Here is a 13,448-nt window from a genome sequence, read left to right as displayed (position 1 = left end):
AAAAAAGACTCCAGGACTTGTTGTTCCTTCCAAGCAGGCTGTCATCACCCCGTCCACTCCTTGTGATTCCTCTGTATGTCACTCCTATATAAACATCTCCTTTCCACTCTACCTCCCAGTAACAGCGGCCAGTCAGAGCCTCTCTACACAACACCTGGGGCCAGTAGTCAAATCTCTCTGGGTGATCCGGATACAACTGGTCCTCTCTGACCCGCATCACCTTTCTGTTGTCCTCAGACAGAGAGAGTCGTCTGTAGGCTGTGTTTGGGTCCAGTGTGAGTTCACAGACATCTGACGGGAGAACAAGACATGATATTATTCATAATTCCTGAGATATTCCAGGTTATTCGCCCAAAATTCCCCCATTCATTTCCATTGGAAAAATTCAAAAAACGCTGATTGATGCTTCATCCTCTTCAACCACTTAAGACATCATAACTTGGTCAAAATGACCATCATTACCGTTTACCATCGTTCAAACAATTAAACAAATCTACACATTTGTATCTTCAATAATATTTGAACAGAATTTCAATATCATTTATACTTTTTTCAGAATCACAGTTTTAGTTTCATTCCGGATTCGTTTTCAGTTGGTCTCGCTCTAGCCTTCTGACTCAGCTGTTGTTCGTTGAGCAATCAGTGGACATCACACCACTCTGGAGGAGTCTGGTTTAAGTCACGTGGTGGAGGGTAGTGTGGTCTTTGTTAGTCGCTCTCTCTCTCTCATGGACTACAACAATGTACTACAATAGTGGACTACAATAATGGACGTTAGCGCTGACGTTAGAGGTGACGCTAGTGTTGACGTTAGCACTGATATTAGCGTTAGTGCTGAAGTTAGCATTGACGTTAGCATTAGCGTTACAGTTAGCATTGCCATAAGCTCTGCAGTTAGCGTTGATGCTAGCGTTAGCTCTGAAGTTAGCATTGACGTGAATGTGATCTATGTATGAGTATGTATATGTATTTGTATGTTTATGTATTTTTACGTGTACATATGTATACGTATGTGTACATATGCATACTGTATGTATGTACATGTATGTCAGTTCTATGGTTAAAGAGGAGTCTGTGGTTTGAGGCAAGGTTAAATTAGACAACATACATGGCTGGTTGTCTGCTTCCAGTAGAAACTTAACATCAATGGACTTAAAAACACCTCTTTCACGTCATGACATCCACTAAAACTAGGGAACGGTTCACAGAATTCACGGTTCGGTTCATATCACGGTTTTGGGTTCGCTACATTTTGGGTAAAGCAGGGGATGTGGGGAAGTGACTATAAAAAAAGTACACATATAAACATATAGACACACACACACACACACATAAATATACACACACATACATTTATAAATATATATATACACACACCTCAACAACAATGTTATGAATATATCAACATTAATGTTATAAATACATCAATAACAATGTTGTGAATACATAAACAACAACGTTATGAATACATCAACAACAATGTTATGAATACATCAACAACAAGCATCTCTTCTTGGATCCAGATCTTACCAAAGACAAGCAGCTCAGCGGTGTGATTGGCCGTGCCAGCGCTGTTGCTCGCCATGCAGGCGACCGTGTTCACGCCAAACCTCACCCCGCTGATGAAGAGGAACCCCCTCTCCACCCAGGCCTCCGATTGGTCGTCTGTGCCATCCCTCTCCAGGGGCCTGCCGTTGTGGAGCCACTCGACGGTGGGCTCCGGCGTGCCGCCGGCATCGCAGGTGAAGCGGGCCGTTTGGCCCACGGGCAATCGCAGGGTAGAGGAGTGGAACTTTGTGATGCTGGGGGCCACCTCCTCCTCCGTGGGCATCACTGAACCTGAGGAAACCAGGAGGAGAGGAGTGAACGTTTCTAGAGATGCACCATCAGACACTCCCTTCACTCTCTCTTAATACCTGTCCACTAGAGGGCGACTCAGGAGATTCACACCCAGTATTCTCACCTGCCTTTTCCTACATGATTGAATATCACAGCAGTACCTACAAGGCCTTAGTAGACCACAATAGAAACATGGCATTAGTAGACCACAATAGAAACATGACCTTAGTAGACCACAATAGAAACATGACCTTAGTAGACCACAATAGAAACATGGCATTAGTAGACCACAATAGAAACATGACCTTAGTAGACCACAATAGAAACATGACCTTAGTAGACCACAATAGAAACATGGCATTAGTAGACCACAATATAAACCTGACCTTAGTAGACAACAATAGAAACATGACCTTAGTAGACAACAATAGAAACATGGCCTTAGTAGACCACAATAGAAACATGACCTTAGTAGACCACAATAGAAACATGGCATTAGTAGACCACAATATAAACCTGACCTTAGTAGACAACAATATAAACCTGACCTTAGTAGACCACAATAGAAACATGGCCTTAGTAGACCACAATAGAAACATGGCCTTAGTAGACCACAATAGAAACATGGCCTTAGTAGACCACAATAGGAACCTGACCTTAGTAGACTGTGACGCCGCGGTTGTTGGCGCGTCCTCACACGTCCATATTACACTAGCGCTAAAACATTAACCCAAGCTAAAGCCGTATGGCCGTTGTGTAATATCCGCTTAGGAGATTGTGATCGCTGCAATGTGTTTACTTATTCACTGTTTAGAAGTATAAACTTATCACGCTGTATCAGCTGCTCTCTCCTAGGAAGCGCGCTCCCGCCCGCGGACAGCTATATGGTCGCGGGTGTGCGCAAACGGAGCAGTCGCGTCTCCGGCAAATCAATGATGTTTATTTTGACTTTTACTTTGTATGTAGTGGCATGTGTCCATGCATGAATGTTCACTGTAAGGTTTGATGAAGAGATATTTGTTATAGGTACCTTTTCATCACTGTTTGACGTATATTTATAGGTTGTTGGGTAAACACCCCCGTGTGTGTTCAGTATGTTGGTATGTACCAATTTGGGGTGGGTCTGGCCAACGTATATAAGTGATGCGTGACAGTTGGGCGAGAAGGATGAGTGGGACCGAAACTATGACGTGTTGTCCTAGTCCATCAGTTGCGTATGGTATGATGTCTGCCATTATTTGCAAAGGACTTTTGTTTGGCTGAATTATAGCCTAGCCTTTACTTCTTGTATTTGTTCTAGTATTTTGCTTTTTGCCATTTTCCTTTATTTTTGGGATTGAAGACTGCCTATGCCTGGTGATATAAAAAATAAAAATATCACCACGTCATTTTTGCCTCTCTGCTGATTTTTGTGCCGACCCTTAAGACCCTCTACGGCACAGAGAACAGAAAGGAGGAACCGTTCTCCACTCATGAACACAAACAAAGTCTACGGACCCTCTTTGTCCAGCTCAGCCTCCAGATGATCCAGGTCCACGGCCTTCTCACAGATCCAGTGGTGCAGTCTGTCACACGCTTGTTTGGACCAGCCACCCTCCCCTGCTACGACACAGACTTCTGCTCCGCTGTCATCGCCTGGTTTAGCGCGTCTCCAACTGAGAACCACGAGGAGGAGACAGTGGAGCCCAGTGTTGAGGTGAGGTCACTCTGTCACTCTCAGAGAAGAGATGCTGCCGAACAGAGTCATCAGCCTTACCTTGAGGTCATGGGGGTACCATCCACCCACTCGATGGTCCCCTTTGTGTCTCTATTGCTCAGTCCAATCCAGGAAGGGCCTATCAATCTGTTGACAAACTCCTGTTTCCAAAGGTAACAGCATCTGTTGTCACGACAACACAGCTGAACACACACATGCAATCTCTCTCTCTCTCTCTTTCTCACACTCACTCACACTCACACAATGTCTCTCTCTCTCACTCCATCACTCACAATATGTCACACACACACACACACACACACACACACACACACACAGTGGCAACCCAGCTCTGACAATCAACGTGATGCAGAGCACCTGCGGGCCAGGGGAGAGCAGACCTTAAAGAGCCTGCTGCTCCAAGGTGCATTCAGGGCTGTCTTGGCCTGGGTGCAAGGAGAGTCCAGCCGTTGTGGCTGTGGTGGTGCCGCCGCCGCCCCGTGGAACCAGGTTGTGGAGTCCACCCTATTATCCTTTTTGTTCTTATAAGAATGATACTTTATGTTTGATTAAAGGTGCCTTTGTGGCTGTGACATATTTTAATTGTAATATTCCCTAGTGATACATTTTTACTGTAATACTCTCACATAGCCACATCCAGTAGCACCGAGCATAGTTTAGAGGTAATTTCCCCTCACAATCGCCAGAGGGCAGCACTGAACACATTTGACAAATTAAGCAGTAATACTCTCACATAACCTCAGAGGGCAGTACTGAGCACATTTAACAAAGTTACAAACATTTACACTAGGGGCAGCAACGGACACACAGAGGAAGTGGCTTAACACCTAAGACAATTGTGTGCTGATTGGAGTAAAGCGGTTCACTCCCCGAGCCGGGTTGCCACAACACACACACACACACACACACACACACACACACACACACACACACACACACACACACACCTCTTCTTCTCTGCTGTTGATAACCACCAGGTCTGCGTTTCTCTGCAGACAGATTTCTCTACTGGCCTTCCAGCTCTTCTTAGTGGTAGACATGAGGTAGAAACTCTGACCGTATAACATCCAGCCCTTAAGTGTGAATTCATCTGTTGAATGTAAAAGAAAATCCTTAAAGATCCCATGGCATGCTATTTTATGGATGCTTTAATATAGGTGTTAGTGGGCCCCTAATACAGTACTTGATGACGTTCAAGAAATTCAGCCTTGGTGCAGAATTACAGCCACTATGAGCCAGTCCCACAATGAGCTCAGCAAAAAGCAAAAGCTGTTTGCGCCTCCGGATGATATTATGAATCTCAAACGACTGCGTCGGGTTTTCAGACGCCTCTGGTTCTTCCACTTCCACGTCAATATTAAGTACAGACTGAACCGCGAAATGGAGGAGAAAGGGATTGTTGCCCGCGATTGTTGCCCAGAGTTGTCTGCGCCGGGTTGGTTGAGAAGGAATTGGGAACCGCGACGGAGCCCCGCTGCCCGTTGCCCGGGGTTGTCTCCCGCCGGAGCCCCGCTGCCCGCCCAGCCCCACTGCCCGCTACTGCGGTCCGTCTGAGCCCCGCTGCCCGCTGAACGCTGCCCACCCCCGGGGCTGCCCGCCCAGCCCCACTGCCCACTACAGCAGGGCTCCGACGGACAATCCTGGGCAACTATCCTTTACTCCTCCGTGTCGCGGTTCCCAATTCCTTCTCAACCAACCCGACACAGTCTAGTCTTTTCACCAAATGGGAGCTTTATGCAAGCTTGCGTTATTGTGTTGTGTGTTATGCACCATAACACCAACAGCAGAACGGTTATCCAAATAACAAAGACAAACACTTGCGTTACAGTGTGTATATTCACACACACACATGTGGCGCTCGCACGGTCCTAGCTCAATTGTCTCATTGGCGGGCCAAATTCTCTGGGCGGGCCAAGCAGAGAAAGGGGAGGTAACCTGGCCCCATATGACGACATATGGGGCCGGAAGCCAAATCGAAGCGTTTCAGCAATCCTTTTTTCAAAGACGGAATAAGATACCTACTTCTCAGTTTAAACCTAATGCAACTTTTAGCTACTGGGGGACCATAGGGAGGTTAGGGTAACTCAACTTAATGTTAGAAAACCTCATAAAGTGAAATTTTCATGCCATGGGACCTTTAACAAACACAGTACTGCTTATCTTACTGTCTTCATTACTGACACACAACCCTGAGACCTGACCTCAGTAGACCACAATAGAAACATTTCCTTAACAAACCACAATAGAAGCATGACCTTGATAGACGACAAAAGAAACCTGACCTTTGTGGAAGTGAGTTAGAATTGTAAAGCCAGGTTAATGGAGCGCATAGCAAAGACTTGCTCCTCTACTGGAGCTACTGCTCCCCCTGCTGGAGGAGGAGACTAACAACAACTGCAGTACCACTGTGCTGCCAGAAGGGGGACATCTTTTATTTATTTTATTTGGTGGTAGTTTAACACCGTCTATGCTCTGTTAGCCTGACAATATAAAATGTGGTTATAAGGAAGAGGGGATGTTCAAACATAAATCACAAAAGAATTTTTTTTTAATAATGCGATTGATTTAATAACTTGGATAAAACCCTCACCGAGTTCATCCAGTAAGCGCTCTCTCCCCTCCTTCCAAGGTGACGGTTTGTCTAGGACAGGACAGAGGAGTACAGAAGGAATGAGCTCTAAAACAGAACGACATCGTCTCTAAACGTCACAGGACCCACAGCCAACCAAACACAAAGTCCATCCCCCCTGAAAGAAAACATGATATTATTAATATTAATACTAATTAAAATATCAATAACTATAATTATCAATATCATTATCGTTGCTATTATATACACAATATAATAGAAATATATATATAATATACATGCAAATCAATTATTCAATATCTTTTACTGTTATTCAGAGCTCAAAGTGCATTGACATTTTAAAAATGCATGGCAACTACTATTGGTTAGTTGGAAATAATAATAACAATAATAACAGCTGAAAGTTGTGTTTAAAAAATATATAAAAAATATATATATATAAAAAGATGTATAGACATAATTCACCATACTGTGTTATTGACATGATAAAATAATCTGCCGTTGCGTTGTCGACGTGTGAAATTGTCTCTTCACTTCTTTTTTTGGGATGTCAATGTGATTGACATATTGATATCGCTCTTTGAGCGGGATGCTCAAAGAGGCGAGTAATATTTTTAAATAAATAAAGTTTAGCAAGTAAGGGATAATCACTGAGAGGCAGGGCAATAAACATGATATGCCCGGCTCGTGGACGTGGTAAGCAGTAACCTTCCACGAGCCTATCAAACTGTTTCTTGCCCTGCCTTGAGGTGAATATCCCGTTTATTCTACTTCTTGCTTGCCAACATAATAAAACAATTCAAATACTTTAATAATGATGCTTTTTCTTATTCATATTGCATGCTTATTAAATGTATACTTTGAGTTCATCTCCCTCAAAAAGTAGTCCCCTTTAGAACTACGGTGAATAACGTTAGCTCAGCTGTAGCTAATTAGTTTCTATAGCAACCACACAAGGCTGCATCTGATCACTAGTTTAATAACGTAGTTGCTACATTGTGTCTTGCTTGCGAGACTATGTATCGACTGACCCTCCGATAGATTTCCGACACATTTTAGAAACTTTTTTAAACAATGGACCTCATGTTTGATATTTCTGTGATAGAAAAAAAATATAAGCGATGTATTGATCTATTGATCTACTAATTGATGACGCTGTGCTCAGTCAGCAGCAAGTACAACCGACAAGTAAGCGGGCAACCTGCCGGGTTAATCCCCCCCTCCCAGCCAATCAGAATCAAGCATTCTTAAACGAAGTAGAATAAAAAAGTGTAGTCTATAATAGACATAAGGTCTCAGCTGGAAGAGTGTGTCAACGGCGGGGCTGTTATCCATCTTGCCGTTGTCTTGCAACGTCTGCGTCCGCCTGTGTGCAGTGTGTGTATGGGCGTGTGTGTTCATGTTTGTGCGTGTGTGTGTGTGTGTGTGTGCAGTGTGTGTGTGTGTGAACTGCAGGCTGCTTGGCACATGCACGTTGACCAATGTTTGTAATAACGCTGTTTAAAAGAACGGCGTTAGGTAACACCGTTATTTTTTCAGTAACGGGGTAATCTAACTAATTACTGTTTCCGTCGTTACAACGTTGTTATAGTTACTGAACGTTAAATGCTTTTTTTTGTACAGTTACAGTTTTAATAGTTATTTTCCCTGGTAACTAGTAACTTTTATTATAAAGTAATTCAGTTACTAACTCAGTAAGCTCTTTTTGGAACAAGTACTGAGTAACTATAACTAATTACTTTTTTAAAGTAACGTTCCCAACACTGGCGTTGACCAAGTGTGCCGGAGTAACTTGTCCAACAGGCCTGCTAATATATAGTAGTACGATTATATATCAGGATGATATGATTCAGACTCACTGAAGCACAGGGAGATGAGGAGAATAATCAGCAGTCCGATGCTCACAATGACAGCGATGTGCAACCATAGAGCTGTTCAGGAGTAGGACACACACACACACACACACAAACACGGTCACTTTGGCAAAAAAAAAATTCGAAACATAAATCTTAAAGATCCCATGGCATGCTACTTTATGGATGCTTATATATAGGTGTTAGTGGGCCCCTCCAGTATTTGAAGACGTTCAAGAAATTCAGCCTTAGTGCAGAATTACAGCCACTACGAGCCAGTCCCACAATGAGCTCTCCACAAATGTGCCGTTTTTAGAGGCGGGTCAAGGTGGAGGGTGGGGGTGTGGCCCTGAGCAGCTTGTGGCCACGGTACCATGCACTAGTGTTTACAGTGGAACACTGAACACTCCGGGTGCTCCGGCGGGAGTCCTGGAGCTCTATATGTAATTAATATCATATTATATATACTGTAGATATCTATATAATATATATTATCATGGTCAAAAGCTGTTTGCGCCTCCGGACGACTGCGTGGGGTTCTCAGACGCCTCTGGTTCTTCCACTTTCACGTCAATATTAAGTACAGACTGAACCGCGAAATGGAGGAGAAAGGGATTGTTGCCCGCCATTGTTGCCCGGGGTTGTCTCCCGCCGGAGCCCTGCTGCCCGCCGGCAACGGGCAGCGTTCAGCGGGCAGCGGGGCTCCGGTGGACAATCCTGGGCAACAATCCCTTTCTCCTCCATGTCGCGGCCCCCAATTCCTTCTCAACCATGGCCGAGATAACCCCCACTACGAATCTCGTTGTGGAAATACCAGAGACCTCAGAGAACCCGACGCAGTCTAGTCTCACCAAATGGGAGCTTTATGCAAGCTTGCGTTATTGTGTTGCGTGTTAGGCGCCATAACACCAACACCAGAACGGTTATCCAAATAACAATGAACACTTGCGTTACAGTGTGTGTATTCACACACACGTGGCACTCGCACGGTCCTAGCTCATTGTCTCATTGGTGGGCCAAATTCTCTGTGCGGGCCAAGCAGAGAAAGGGGAGGTAACCTGGCCCCATATGACGACATATGGGGCCAGATCCCAAATCAGCGCGTTTGAGCTTTCATTTTTTCAAAGGCGGAGCAAGATACCTAGTGCTCGTTTTACACCTAACGCAATTTTTAGCTACTGGGGAGGCTAGGGGAACTCATATTAATGTTAGAAAACCTCATAAAGTGAAAATTTCATGCCATGGGACCTTTAAATGTATGTGGAGGAAAACAGATATTATTTTGGATCATTTATTTGGACTGGATTATTTATTTTAAATTCTCTAAAAAGGGGCACCTACCAAATCTTCTCTTCCTGGTCTCCTCCCGGTCCAAAGACGTGTCCTCGGGTTCCTCAGGTTCCTCAGAGGGTCCAGGGTCCAGTTCAGAGATGGTGACCATGGTTACTCTCTGATGGCTTCCACTGCTTCTGAACCTAGCCTCCATCTTTGCTCCATCAGCTGGAAAAAACACATCACATGTTTTAATTCTCAATTACATGTTGCGAAATGTTTTTCTTCATTTGACACACAGACTCACTGATGCACTCAAGCGCACACACACGGACACACAGAGTATGTTCATATATATATTCACACTGCGTGGCCATCATTCACAGTCCAGACAGTACACCTGATATCACTTCAGTTAAATGAGTAGCCATTATTAAAACACACAATTGATGAAATAAACCATTGTCACTCTAATGTCACGTTGCACTACCATTCATAATAAGTAATGAAAAAACTAAACTTGTGTTTGGCTCCCTAAAGTTACTCTGCACTCTGTTCCACGTATATAACGAACATATATCATGAACGTTATTTAGGAGAATAAATCTGTCTCTACGGTCGCTGGTTCATCAGGTCGGTCACTCTGAAGTAGAACGTTTGCTAAACGTAAATCTAAAATGCATGCAGATGAAAACATATTATTTACTGGATTAGTTATTTTGAATCCTCTAAAAAGGGCAACTACCAAATCTTCTCTTCCTGGTCTCCCTCCGGTCAAAAGACGTGTCCTCAGGTTCCTCAGAGGGTCCAGGGTCCGGTTCAGAGATGGTGACCATGGTTACTCTCTCATGGCTTCCACTGCTTCTGAACTTAGCCTCCATCTTTGCTCCATCAGCTGGAAAAACCACATGACGTGTTTTAATTCTCAATTACGTGTTGCGAAACGTTTTTCTTCAACAATTATCTGATGTCTTTATTTGACACACAGACTCACTGATGCACTCAAGCGCACACACACGGACACACAGAGTATGTTCATACATATATTCATACTGCGTGGCCATCATTCACAGTCCAGACAGTCTCCCTACGGTCTGCAGAATCCCCCCCGTCTTTAAGAAACACCTGAAGACCTCTACTGAGAACAGCTCAGTAAGTGATGACTGGTACTGTTGAGTTTAGAACACACTTAAGCACAACAAGTACTGGTCTCTAGCATACATACGTATACGTTATTATTCCCTCATTATTGATATATACACACGCATAGTTATAGAGTAATACACACAGAAATACATACGTACACACATGTGGCCTGCGTGTCACCAGGGTCTTTCACAACGGCACACACAGAAAATATGAGGATATGTATTGTGGGATAGTTTGAGATATGTTCATATTAATGACAAACTTGATATAATTGTGTTAAATCCATAAGTACACCTGATATCACTTCAGTTAAATGAGTAGCCATTATTAAAACACAAAATTGTTGATGAAATAAACCATTGTCACTCTAATGTCACGTTGCACTACCATTCATAATAAGTAATGAAAAAACTAAACTTGTGTTCGGCTCCCTAAAGTTACTCTGCACTCTGTTCCACGTATATAACAAACATATATCATGAAACACACAACTACTTGAGATGCCTATCAATAGTCCGTAACTCACGGGCGTAAGTCAAGTAAGGTAACAAAAAAAAAGGGTCTTGCCTAGAACACACACATGCCGTTATTTAGGAGAATAAATCTGTCTCTACGGTCGCTGGTTCATCAGGTCGGTCACTCTGAATTAAAACGTTTGCTAAACGTGAATCTAAAATGCATGCAGATGAAAACATATTGTTTACTGGATTAGTTATTTTGAATCCTCTAAAAAGGACACCTACCAAATCTTCTCTTCCTGGTCTCCCTCTGGTCCAAAGACGTGTCCTCAGGTTCCTCAGAGAGTCCAGGGTCCGGTTCAGCGATGGTGTCCATGGTTCCTCTCTGACAGCTCTCACTGCTTCTGCTCTCAGGATTCAGCTCCACTATTTCAGCTGGAGAAACCACGTCACAGGTTTGAATTCTGACCAATCATCAGCTTGCAATCTGATACCATCAGTATCAGGAAATGTTTTTCTTCCACTCTTATCAGATGTCTTCATTTGACACACAGACTCACTGACGCACGCAAACACACACACACAAGATTATTTCTCATTTAATATAAAGATACAACATATAGAGGTATAATATAGCAGATAGCGTAGTGGACATGTCTAGCAGTCCATTACAGATTTATATTTATATTTATACAACTTAACTCGGCACACTATGGGAACTGCAGTGTGTTACTGTGGTCTTAAAGCAGCGTGGGTTGTTCCAGTAGTTGATGTTAACTCTGATGCGTATCACTTCTGTGATCCGCTAACGTCATCATAGACAGCAGCTCAGGGTTACACATGTAAAGACTACAAGGATATGTCATGTTGTTTTACTTTGATTACTTCTAACATACAGAATTCCCATCCAAACAAACCAGTTTTATGTTGAACCTCGATCATTCATGTTTATAATATCTTTTATCTTTTATTGATGACGCTGTACTCAGTCAGCGGGGCAACCTGCCGGGTTAACGCCCTCCTCCTCCCAGCCAATCAGAATCAAGCATTCTTAAACGAAGTAGAATAAACGTGGTTAATTGACATACCGCTATACGCCTGGTGAGTGATGTTACAGGCTGTCGTTCAGAATGAGATGTGATCACAGCCGACCTGCATCAGACCTACGGCAGGTTGTGAACCTTTAGAGCAGAACGACTGATTAGGGGGCGTTATCAACAAGCAACAGGTCAATTAAATAATAGTATAATGGTGTAATAATATATATTTTTATTTTTATTTTTTTAAACGTCATGGCTTTGCAATGCATGTGCAGCCTTGTGACGTTTAATAGTAAAATATGTTGGTTCTGTAAATTACATAATAGTTTAATAATAGTGTAATAATATATATATATATATATATATATATATATTAAACGTCATGGCTTTGCAGTGCACTTGCAGCCTCTCGCCACCAGGGGGGGGCTGCAGCCCCTTGTCTCTCTCTCTCTCTCTCTCTCTCTCCCACCTTACGGTAACCCAGCAGTGGACCACTCTAACCACTAGATGGCGACACTCCACCACAAACCTAGCCCTTTAAACCGGTCATGGGTCATTTCTGCTCTTTGCACTTTGATTTGAACTGGTCTGGATTGAGTTTCAAGGCTCTCACGCGAAGACATCTCAAAACATTTAAATGTATTATATTATATTACAGCGTTCCAATTCAAATCGGAAATTAATAGTTTGAAATATGCACCAAAAATCAATTAAAATACATTTTCTCATTCCGATTGCTGTAGTAGTTGCCTACTGCTACTTACTGCTACTTACTACAGGTGATTATTGGCTGATATTTTTCGCACTATAGCGAAACAGGATGCAATTAATAGTTTGAAATATGAATATAAATAAAAAATGTATCAAACTATACTTGAAACAATTAATTGGGTCCTGTTTCACAACAATGCAAAGTGTCTGCAAATGATCACCTTCAGTAAGTAGCAGCCTGCCATTGGCACGTACTACAGCAATCAGTAAGACTAAATATAGCTTAATATCGTTTTTGGTGAATATTTTAAAGTATTAATTGCATCCCGGCTCTCTCTCTCTCTCTCTTCTTGGTCTGTCTGTCTCTCTCTCTCTTCTTGGTCTGTCTCTCTCTCTCTCTCTCTTCTTGGTCTCTCTCTCTCTCTCTCTCTCTCTTCTTGGTCTCTCTCTCTCTCTCTCTCTCTTCTAGAATTGCCTCTCTCTCTCTCTCTCTCTCTCTCTCTCTTCTTGGTCTGTCTCTCTCTCTCTCTCTCTTCTTGGTCTCTCTCTCTCTCTCATCTCTTTCTCTTCTAGGATTGTCTCTCTCTCGCTCCCTCTCTCTCCCTCTCTTGTTATAATGCAAATAAGTGGAAAAAATTATAAATACTTTCTAAAGAATTTATTTTTAATTTCAACGTGAACACACCAAACGTGTTATTCCCCTTGTAGCCACTAGGGGGCGGAGCAGACTGTGTGTGTGTGTGTGTGGTGTGTGGTGTGTGTGTGTGTGTGTGTGTGTGTGTGTGTGTGTGTGTGTCTGGTCTCAGCAGCCTCACCTGA

The 13,448-nt window shown here is 43.1% G+C and overlaps 1 protein-coding gene across 1 annotated transcript; it reads right to left on the bottom strand.

Moving 5' to 3' along the window:
• Window positions 1-9: 9 nt before the first annotated feature.
• On the bottom strand, window positions 10-11,269 carry LOC311374827 (uncharacterized protein; the record flags this gene model as incomplete). The annotated part of the gene is made up of 9 exons (XM_084490583.1): window positions 11,164-11,269; window positions 10,017-10,166; window positions 8,006-8,077; window positions 6,147-6,197; window positions 4,504-4,646; window positions 3,596-3,696; window positions 3,337-3,494; window positions 1,531-1,839; window positions 10-291 (listed from the first exon to the last, which is right to left on the bottom strand). Coding segments are annotated over exons 1-9 (1,357 nt in total), but the record flags the coding sequence as incomplete, so codon positions are not given.
• Window positions 11,270-13,448: the final 2,179 nt, after the last annotated feature.

Source organism: Micromesistius poutassou (assembly GCF_964030765.1).
Source record: "Micromesistius poutassou genome assembly, contig: SCAFFOLD_5942, whole genome shotgun sequence".
Lineage (NCBI taxonomy): Eukaryota > Metazoa > Chordata > Actinopteri > Gadiformes > Gadidae > Micromesistius > Micromesistius poutassou.
Note: the sequence above shows the minus strand (reverse complement) of the source record. Positions and strands in the feature narration are given on the sequence as shown.